At 41.7% G+C, this 11,236-nt stretch overlaps 1 protein-coding gene across 1 annotated transcript in view; it reads right to left on the bottom strand.

The window, feature by feature from the left end:
• Positions 1–2,229: 2,229 nt before the first annotated feature.
• The window catches only part of DHX15 (DEAH-box helicase 15), a 46,832-nt gene continuing 37,825 nt past the window's right edge, over positions 2,230–11,236 (bottom strand). The window contains exons 13-14 of the mRNA XM_040554940.1: positions 3,961–4,130; positions 2,230–2,793 (exon numbers count right to left, since the gene is read on the bottom strand). Of these exons, the coding sequence (XP_040410874.1) occupies positions 2,676–2,793; positions 3,961–4,130 (288 nt within the window). The 3' untranslated portion in view covers positions 2,230–2,675. The remainder of the gene's footprint in view (positions 2,794–3,960; positions 4,131–11,236) is intronic.

The following is an 11,236-nucleotide window of genomic DNA, read 5'->3' as shown; positions in this document are numbered from 1 at the left end:
GCACCCCAATTAATGAATCTCCTTCTTAGTCTCCTCTTGTGTCACTGGGCAACTGTTTTTGACAGTTTTTCTATCAGAAAAAATGGGCATGAGATTTTTTTAAGCTTTCAAAAGGCTTATGAAAAAACAGGAGTATGCTCAAAACCAAGTAATTCTGCATGCAGATGTTGCATCCCTAAGAGAACTGTAGCTGAGAGTCCCTGATACTACTTCCCTGTAGAGTCTAGAAAGCATCTAACAAGTCACACCATCCCTACCGTTACTCCTTCACAGAAGGTGTTACTTTAGTTAAGTTGTTCCCTTCCAACATGCTCTATGGCTCTAGAACTACTAACAGAAGTGAAATTTACAGTAACTCAGCAGTGCCCACCGATTTAAGCAGGTCTCTTACTGCCCTAACCCCTTAAATACCCTCAGTTGTTACAGATCAGCACTGTGTAGCAAAACCAGCTTGCACAACACCTGTACCTGGACACTCCAACCTTTGAGCCATTCTTCACTACGCGGTCAGAGCTGTCTGTGAAGGAGCTGCCCCCGTCAGTCCCTCACTAATAGTAGCATTTTCCAGGGGATCACAGTGACATACATGAGTGTCACGCAAGCACCACATCCACTAGACTCCCAAAACGCTTGAGCTTCAGCATCTTCTCACACAGTAGGCCCCCAAGAGCCAAGCTGCCACCCATAGCACGCATTCCCACCACCACGAGGGCAGAGAGGACTCAGCCTCTCCTGTCCCTGCTGACAGCTGCACAACCCAACTGCCCTCCGATCAGGCCAGTGACACCGCGCACCCGTGCCTGTAGGTAGCCTGCACAGGTGTCACTGACTTAATTGGAAGGTGGCAGGGGGGCACAGCTGTCAGAGAGCATCGATCTGGCCCACAGCATTTGCATTCCTGGTAGTCAAGATGCACAGGAGAGAGATCCCAGCTTGGCTGTCATTGCCCAAGCTGAGTTTGCGGGTATGACAATTATTAAAAAAAAAAAAGAACAGAACAGGCTAAAGTCCCTCCACTGTCAAGTTCCACTCACGGCCATAACCATCTGCTCCCCAGTTCACCGGTACCAAAGCGACTGCGATTTACGCCAGCTGGTTCTGGGGTCCTCACGGGATTTCATGCTGGGAATTGGCTGCGTTCGTGGGCCTTGCCGTACCTAGGAAAAGTTGCACAGAAGGTGACTCTACACCATTTAGCTGAAGGCTGTGCATAAATACTAGACATCCTTATGCGGGGAAGGGCCACTGTTCAGCATTCTGTTTCCCTCAAAAGAAAGAGGAGGGCAAGCAAATGATTATGAAACCTCATACATTGAGCTCGAGACTTACCCTAGAGCAGAACTTTGTCAAAACAAATTCATAGTGTAGAAGTTTAAAAACAGTTTAAAATCAAAGTGTTTAAGTAGTTCAGGATACCTGTCTTTTAAGTAACTCAAAACTCGAGCTCAACATTTTATGAAGGCTCCCACCTACCTCCTCCTTCCCACTGAAAATTATTGCATGGAGCAGGAGAGCCCATGAAGGAGAACAGGCCCACCTCATAGCACCTCTGGTGGGAGAAATCCCCCCCCCACACTCCACAAGTCCCACCACGTATTATAAATTCACTTATTTTCATCTTCAGACATTTCCCTTCACAATACCGTTGTCACTGCTAAAAAAAATCCAAACCTCCCCACTCCTCACCACATAAATTACATTTCAGGAAAAAAAAGAAACTTACTAGAATTTCCACATGAAATTACTTTCCCATCTTGAAAATGCTGTCAAGTTGTATTTCACTAAAAATCACTAGCGAATGACAAGAGTGAGATTTAATTTGACCTACAGTGTGGCTTATGGTATTATTTGTGTCAACCAAACTGCATCCGAACACTGCCCAGCAGGGCGAGTTGAACTGGCCGCAGACACTTCCCTTCACAGGGCATATTACTACGGCTCTGCCCAGGAAACATCTGGGAATACGTCTGAAGAAAGCATCCTCCAAAGAAGTCTGCACGGATTTTTGTTTTTAAAAATTTCCCTACGTAACTTAAAGAAATTTGCAAGGGATTAGCACTGTACGTATTATATTGATGCCACCATAACCCTGCTGCTGAAGCATCTGTGCTTTTTAACATTAAACTACTGCCACGTCACTAAGACACCAGTTAAGCAGGAGACCACACAGTTTCTCACATCTTCATCAAAACAATCAAATATACTGACACATACTGTGGCACAAAATTAGTATAAATAGACTTTATTGAAGTCAGTACCTTTGTACTGAAGCCGAAGATTGTGTCTACATAAGCACAAGTTGTAACATTTCACAACTTCTAAAAGGAATGTCAACAATTACAACGATCATGCATACCATGGTCGATAATCACATTTTTAGAAGCATTTTCAACCATTTCTAAAGAAATGCTTATAACATTGTTATATATAGAACTACTTTCAATAAACTGCAAAACATTGATCAGCTTTTCCAGTATGAGCTACAGTGTCAACACAAAAGGGAGGCATAAATGTTTAATTTATGAAATCAGAATGGAATATTTACTGTAAAGAAAAATTAAAAAGCTTTCAAATAAAAGGCCATTATTGAACCAAAGTGAAGAGCACAACTTGAACTTTGAATCCATTCATCTTTTAAAGCTGTCCTCTGAATAACTTCAGTTCAAAGCATAAATTCAGTACTGTGAGTATTCCTTGGACTGAAGTTTGGCAATGATGCGATCCAACTGTCTCTTTGCTTCACACTGTGGAAAATTGCTCATGTCATAATATTGAGGGGCAATTTTCACCAGCCTGCCAAAAAAGGAAAAGTTTGTTACTAAGACTCCAACTTCGGGATGCATCCTATACAAATTCTACTATGAGTGAAACAAAGATTATCCTTTCTTTGATTTTTAGCCTGTCTTGCATTTCAGAGGCTAATGAAAGTTTAAACACATGCACGCACATTTAAATTTCAGTTTAAATTTCATCCTGTTTCCAAGTCCACAGCAAAAGAGCACACGTAAGTCTAATGAGATTCTCCTGTTCAGCCGTGTCCCTTACAGACCACACTGCTGCCCCAGTACACGCCGTAACAGCCCATGCAGCCAGGCCTGTTGTTAATGCCAAAGTCCAGAAGTCACAGAAGCCCACCTAAGTGTCAGTTTGTGCAAGACTAAAAGTTCACCCTTAGATCTTTTAAGCTTAAAAACTCAACCAAGAAAGGTGATGTGATTCTGCTTTGGGCTTTACAGTGCTTGTTCAGGAAGATTTCTGAGGAAGGATTCACACCTGTGTTTTCCATTAAAACACTAAAGGAAGATGTCCTATATGCTGTGTTTTCTGACTTAGAAATCTTTAAACTCTTTCTATGCAAATTTCAACAACAGCTGAAAAGTCTCCCATATCCCCCAAGCTTACAACTTTAAAGTACAACCTTCAAGACAGATGAGAGGATTCAGATCTCCACTGTCTGCAGAGGAGATCAGATCTGCACATACACCCTAATGACGACTAACCACATTATGACAAGGCAGGTTGTACCAGTATTGTTGTACCAGTATTACCGCATCTTTCATATTTTAAGAAAGTACTGAAGTTCAGATCCTTACCAAAAAAAAGGCAGACACTTACTGCCACAAGAGGTTCTAGATCTTGAGAACAGAGGCACCTCTTAAGTACACAAGCGGGTGCTAGGACATACTCCCAGATCTAGTACCGCTAAGTAGCTCCCCCAACTGACTTACTAACAAAACAGTTCTGAAGTCAAAGGTCTCTCTGAGCCTGAGCATCTGAGTTTTGCACACAACTTCCCAAACAGGAACACACATCCACAAAGAAAACCTTTAGTCATCCAAAAATTCACAAGCCCATACCGTCACCATTCCCCAAACTATTTTAATACTGGATTCATGAGAAGTGAAAGGAATATCCACAACTTTAAGAAAAAAAGCTTTGCAGTAGGTCTTTTCTGCTTACCACTCCGGCTTGATGTCTGTACATGTCCGGATGTAGTTCTTTGTTGTAAGGACAAACTCATTATAAAGCACCCACTCTGGTTTATGATCAAGGACAGTGGAAGGATGCAGCTGCACCACTTGGTTATCTTTCACTGTTAAGTAATGCCCTGTTCGTTCCAAGTGCGCCACCTAGGTAAAAAGAGAGCCATTCGTTATTACAGGCGAGCTTAAGGGATTTCAAGCTGGCTGGTTTTAGTGGTTCACCCAAAATGTGTTATCCCAACTTTCAAACCTCATCTAAACCTGGTACATGACTTGACCACTTCGAATAATCACTTTTTTTAAAATAGATGCAATCGAGGTGCCAGATGTTTTTGCTCATTGCCCTAAGCGCATATACTAATAACCAATTCAAGCAGCATACAAAAACAGCTATCACCCAAAGAGAAGGATCATTATTTACAACAGCAGCACTGAAAACAACAGAAGTGTTGGAAGGGAGTATTTATTGGACAGGTTTGTTAACATCGAACAAAGTCAGCTGTGGCCTAGTACAGACAACTACTTTAAGCACTTAATTTGTACTAGCTACTGTACTGTGGGACCAGTAAGCCGCAATGTTATCCTCTGAAGTTTTTATTATGCAGTGTTTCAGTTGTAATTTTACTGATGCAAGTATTATTCTGCAAATCCTCTCACACAGTGAGCCTGAAAAAAAAGGTGTCAGTCCAGTAAGAAAGGGAAGCTTAGCATGTCAGAAATAAGAACAGTCTTGTTCCAGCACGAGCTTCGGAGATGAAAAACGTAGGTTCAGCAACACACTTCTGCTGTGACCTTGGTAAAAAATCAATTAACCTCTCTCTGACCAAGCTTCTCGCTCTGTGAAGAAGTATAATGCCTACCTCGCCGAGATGGTCTGATACCTAGCTCATTAAGCTTTGGTAAAGCAGTCAGATACCCTCAGAAGGATGTTCTCTGTAAGAGCAGTTAATCTAACAGCACAGGTAACCAAAATTAACCTTCTGATACTGGGAATTCCAGATGACCCCAGTAGTTACTTCATCACATATACATACAAAAACGTGTAAAAAGATTACACAGGACAATGGCTAAAAAGAGATGTCTGAAATACTAGTTTTTAAATCAGATCATTAACTGCTTTCTGTAACACATACTGTGTTCTTTATTGTTTTCTTAATTCCTATATATCTCACTTTTTTTTTTTTGACCTCCTCAAAGGTAGATTCCACCTATTAGGTTAAAATCCAAGGATTTCTAAAACCAATAGCTACCTCAAATTCGACATCAGGACATCACCACCTTTGTAACAAATGATTTACTTTAAACAGCATGCCTCTCTGGTGTTTCATAACATTCCTAACTAGAACGCATTTTAGCGATGGAAAAAATATTCCTCTAAGCTGCAGATCTTTTCACCCAAGACTTTGGACATTACCGTGCTACTTTATTTTCAACTCTGGAGAGCCAACAGAAGCTCTTTTAAATGGAGATTAACAGCACACTGTCCGTAACAACTCAGGCTTAATTTCATCCAACTCAATCCAACATTTGCAAAATTAAATAGCAGCGTAGCTGCAAAACAGAGCAGACAAGCAACTCATCTGTCTCAGACCTGGCACAATAATAGCACACGTTGGTGCTGGATTATGCACGTTTTGTTGGTGGTTTTTTTTTGAAAAATCAATTTCATTTTTCAGCTCAGAACTAAAGCATACGTATACAAAAGTATTTGAGTGTTTTAGCTGCTTTTCTTCCCGAAAAAAGGACAGCACAATCCATTTTAGGTTTTCCTAGAAAATTGTGTACTGTTAAACGTAAACCAATACAATTTACCTTTAGCACGTCAACCTCACTCAGATACATTAAAATCAGTGTAAGTCACAGCATCTAGTTTTCCCAAATGCATACTACCACTTCCTTTTTTGCATCGTTTATATCTATAGAAGAATTCGTATTTCTTACTTTGTGCAATTCTGAAGTAAAAAGCTTCTGACATAACTAGTTAAGCATATCAGTAAAAAGAGCTGCAGAACAACACAGTTAGCTCTCAATTTCTGGAGTGTGAGAAGGACTAGAATAACTCCACAATTAAGAAAAAAAATCAACACACTGCTATCAGGGATAAGTCACCTTTAAGCAGTTACATGCTATTGTGATTTATAGCAAGCCTACTGTGTTTATTCTACTATTAAGCACGCTTGTTAGCGGACAAATTGATAAAGAGTTTTGGGTTCAGTGACGGCAGCACTGTAACAAAGCATGCGCAGTGTCCATAGCAAGCAACAACAATCCAACTACCAGCTACTGCATTGCCCTGCTCACTCCTGGACCAAGCTGTTTCAGCACAGATGACAAAGATAATTCTGCTTCTTTTCTGAAGGTGCAAGCAGCTTGCCAGACTACCATGCTGAAACAATTGAGAATGGGCTCTGGCAAGCACCAAGGCTGACATAAGGGAGCAAACAAGGACACACAGGGGACAGCACACAAACTTACACACCTTTGCACCCGTGGCTTGCAAGCAATTTCAGTGCCTGTAAAATACAGCGTAGTCGCTCCCTTAGGCCAAAAAGGGAGGTCTCACTCCCACCCCTCCTCCTTCTCCTGCTTGTAGATACATAACCCCATCCCTCCCTGATGTAAGGCCCGTTGTTTGTTCGACCCTTCAACAAGTCAATGTAACACATTGATCTGACAGAATTCTAACTGTCTTCTGCTGTTTTATTTAGTTAATTAAGTTAAATCAAATGACACGGAGTTCGGATGGAAAGGCCAGCACAGGAGACAAGCCTGGGAGCTGGGAGTTGGAAAGGATGGAAAAAAGAGGCAGAGGTGAATTTTATCCTAAATGAATACAGGAAGCAGGGGACAAAGGATCAGTCAACACCATGCTGACACATGATCTCGGCTACCTAACTACAGTAAATAAAATTGCATCTTTAAAAGTGAAAAAAACAAAGTTCATATCTCTAGGACAACTAAAACAAGTTACTCTACTGCAAAAAAGCACATTCACATTTGCTTGGTTAAAGAGAAAGTAAGATTGAAAAGGCAAGAAACTTCCTCTGGATCTCTCCCACTGGACTTCAAATGGCAGGCTGGCTATGAAGATTAAACAATTAACCAAGAAAGGATTCTTGCTAATGGACCATAAGATATAAAGGTACAGAGGGAACACGACAAACAAGCTCTGAAATCAGACACTTTTCCAATTCAGTTTTCACATAAGCCTGTTTTGGTGGTTGGGCCAGATGACCCCCCGAGGTCCCTTCCAACCTCAGTCATGCTGTGATTCAATTATGTTTTTTTCAGAATAAAAAAAAAGCTTCCACAGAAACCAAAGAATCATACTGAGCACGTCTATCAAATAAGGTCATTTTTCAATGGCTAATGGAGCCCACTTGAACCCTGAGATTCCTGCGGAACCTGTCACATGTTAGTATAAAACATCTGAATTAAGCTACCTGAACAAAGAACGAGGCTACAAAGGGAGATGAGAGTTATTAACACTGCTGACTATACAACATATGGAGCTACACACAGAGTCAGAGAATGGTTTGGGTTGGAAGGGACCTTAAAGATCACCTAATTCCAGCCCCCTTCCATGGGCAGGGACACCTCCCACTAGACCAGGCTGCTCAAAGCCCCATCCAGCCTGGCCTTGAGCACCTCCAGGTGTTCCAGGGCATCCACAGCTTCTCTCATCCACAGCTTGTGCCAGTGCCTCACCACCCTCATAGTAAACAATTTCTTCCTTATATCTAACATCAATCTACCCTCTTTTAGTTTAAAGCCGTTACCTCTTGTCATAACACTACAGTCCCTCCCCAGCTTTCCACAGGCCCCCCTGAAGTACTGGAATGCTGCTACCAGGTCTCCCTGGAAGTATAAGCACACCCCTAAAAGGATCATAAGGACTCAAACCAATCCATGCATCTCTTCCAGTAACAGGCTACTCTGCAGACTGAGAAAATCCACCTGTTGGTAATTTAGGGACAGTTACAACACTCCTATCAACACAGACACCATAAAAAAAGGTTTTAGTTCAAGTTCTCCAACACCAGCTTCAAGGCTGTCACAGTTTGGTTAAGAACTAGGTCTCCCTTCCACCCATACACTTTTAAGCGTGAGGGCTCAACCAGGTACCTTCTGTTAAATGTGTCACACACTCTAAAGCCAAATGCACTTACAAGACCAAAAGTAGGAAACTTCTCCTTTACTAGATTTAAGGCTACTAATTTTGGTAGGCTAGTCTTGATAGTTAAGAAAAAATGATTGTTCCTTGTCTTTCTTGAAGAAAAGAACACCACTATACACCAAAGGAGCAATGGCTGTTGCCACGTCATGCAACAGTGTTTCTGAAGCTATTAAAAAGTTTTATTCTGCATAACTTGAGAAAGGAATATCATTAAACACACTGGGGACCATCTTCATGTTGTAATTTTATTACCTTTCTATTACTGTAGGAATCTGATTATGTGAAGTCTTCAAAACATACATCAATTATACGAAGTAGTGCCAAGAATGAGATTTTAATTACCAGCCCAATCATCTGACATCTAACTTCTTGGACAGCACAGGTCCTATCTTGCAGGCCTGCACCGTCAGACAGCAGCCACAGGTCTTAATTAGTTACAGATATCTCTACAGTACAGATACAAGCAGAATTTTATGACTGCTTTAAGGACAGTAGGCAATTAAAGCAGAAAACAAAGCAGTCAAAAGTTATTTCAAAACAACGGCTGCTACTTCCTTCCCCACTTCAGACTGTATTTTTAAACTCAGGAGCTTGAGGAATGAAGTTACCCAGCACGTGCTGCCTACAGGCCTTGCTACTTTGCCTGCGCAGCCTACCCGCTTGTAGGTGCGCACGCTCTGCAGATGCTCAGACTTGGAATTCGATGCGTGTTCTGTACCAAGCGGGTAAAGACTGATGCGTGCAGTTTGTTACTCAGGTTTTCTGGGCAGGAGCCCTTGAATGCCAGAGCCTGGATATCCACAAAAGGAAGGCAAAATGGGCATACAAACGCAAGTACTTCAGCTACAGATAAATAACATCTCTTTTGAGCATTTATGAACAATTTTCTACTGAAGGTTACTCAAAGCAACATGGAATTCATGAGAGAAGGTTCAGAGCCGAGGTCAGGTATCACACTGTCACGGAGGTTACAGAGCAAAAGAAACTCAAAATAGAATGGTCTCAAACACATCAAAGGAGAAGGGAAGCAGCTGAAATGGCTTTGACTCCAAATGCCCTCAACAGGTCTGCCCTGAAGATGACAAAATTATACACTGTTTACATCAAGATATAAATAATATCTTATTTATATTCCATAATATTATATGGAATAAATTTGCAAAGCAAGTTACATGGAGAAAAAGACCCTAGAGGAAGAGTGAGAGAGAGGAAAATTAGAGCAGACCCTTCTTGCCTCTAGCAAGAGGCCACAGATGAAACAACAGCCAAGTGGTGGGCCTGTCGGGAAAGTGAAGCCCCTGCCAGGGTATCACAGATGAACCAGATCTCTCTCAGAGCATGCGATTAAGCCGTCTGGCTATTAAGGAATTTCATTCCTACTCAGTTGTATGATTTAGCTTACCACCAAACTTAAGAAGGTAAGACAGCTAGCACCGATAACACTGAGGCATTACACTATTGATTTCACGATGTTGCTACTCAGTGACACAACGTTATGTCGCAGTACATGACATAACTGATATAACAGACCAAAAACTACCTGTGCTACCAGCTACCCACAGCCACGAAAGGAAAGCATCCTTTAGAGGAAGAGTTTCAGCCTGAGTGACAAAAAAGTGACTGTGCAGCAATTTCCAAGGGCATGACATCTTAACAGGTCCAACCAAACAACTGTAGTCTACCAAGCAGAAGCACAACTGCAAAAATCAGATTTGCCTCAGCCAGCTGGGGCCCAACAGGGACAGTCAGGCAGAACTGTTGTTTCTCTGGCAAACATTCACAGAATAAACGTGTAGGTGGGAATGCATGCTGCAGTGTCCCTAGTGAAAGATGAGGAAAACTTGCCACAAAAACACGGACTGCGCAGTGACTAGCCTGCTTGTCTGAAGGGTTACATCAAGGCAGTCTTCAGAACTGTTTTAATATTTTAATTAAGCTTCAATCTCCTGTTTACATTATACTGAAATGCACTTGCAGACATTTTCTGAAAGCCAGGAAATATGTTCATGCTACAGATTAGCTGGCTTCTTAACCCTGGGGACAAAACTGCTTCCGGGGGGATGGGCACACGCATTAATCATCAGTAGTGCCCAAGCCCGTGTCCCAGTCAGGATGTGACACGGTAAATGAGTGCCTGTCAAGCCGCTTACCATACTAAGCTGCACAGCACTGACCGTTGGTCGTATTTTCAACCTGTAAACTTTTGTGCTCAACGAGCAACTCTGATGCAAAATTTTTCAATGCCATGGGCACCGATCAGCCTCTTGAGGATAAGAAGATTGCATTCTCCAGAAGTGAGAGGCTCTAGCAAAGACATTGCCGGGACGCATCATAATGCGTGCTTACTGTGGAAAACATTATCACAATGGTCCACAGTCAGGTAGGAAGAGGACTCACTCCCACCAAAAGTTCTGTAGTGGTGAGCCTGCAAGAGCCAGAAAGGTAATTCCACTAGCTCCAGAAATTAATGCTGAATTTACACAGCACATAGGGACTATGTCTTGGAAATCTGAATTCTAGCTTGGAGGCATACGTGGCACGAAATGCAAAGCATCCAGGCGGTAACAGTAGAGACTGGCTTCCATCTCCCCACCCTGGTTGGACAGCAAGTGAGTTTCAGATGATTTGCAAACAGCATATTGGCAAGATTAGACTTCCCTCCATACTCCAGTACTCATGTAACTCAAAAATGAGGTATGAATATGGAAGAGTACACAAAAATAAAACACTCCCCTTCTATATGGATTACATCTAACTAGTGTTTATATGCTACCAGACTTCCCTGATTTGTATCAGTTAATGAATAATTTAAGAACTACATATTCTGCACTTTAAATAACAAAGTACTTCAAGATATTTTATGAAGTTACTTCCTCAGCTATTTAGAAGTTAATGGTCAAGTCCTGACTGGTCACACCAGAAGTAGTATTTTGAAATTAGTAAGACTGTCTACAACTTCTCCAAGCAGGACTTGAGTAAACAATTTACTTCTTGAGTAACAGCCAACCTGTCAAAGACTAAGCAATAATACAGTTAGCCATATACAACTTAACTTGATACATTCATCCAGTTTTGA

The sequence above is a fragment of the Cygnus olor genome, chromosome 4 (assembly GCF_009769625.2).
Source record: "Cygnus olor isolate bCygOlo1 chromosome 4, bCygOlo1.pri.v2, whole genome shotgun sequence".
NCBI lineage: Eukaryota > Metazoa > Chordata > Aves > Anseriformes > Anatidae > Cygnus > Cygnus olor.
The sequence above is the reverse complement of the archived record's forward strand: the minus strand, read 5'-3'. Positions and strand labels throughout refer to the sequence as shown.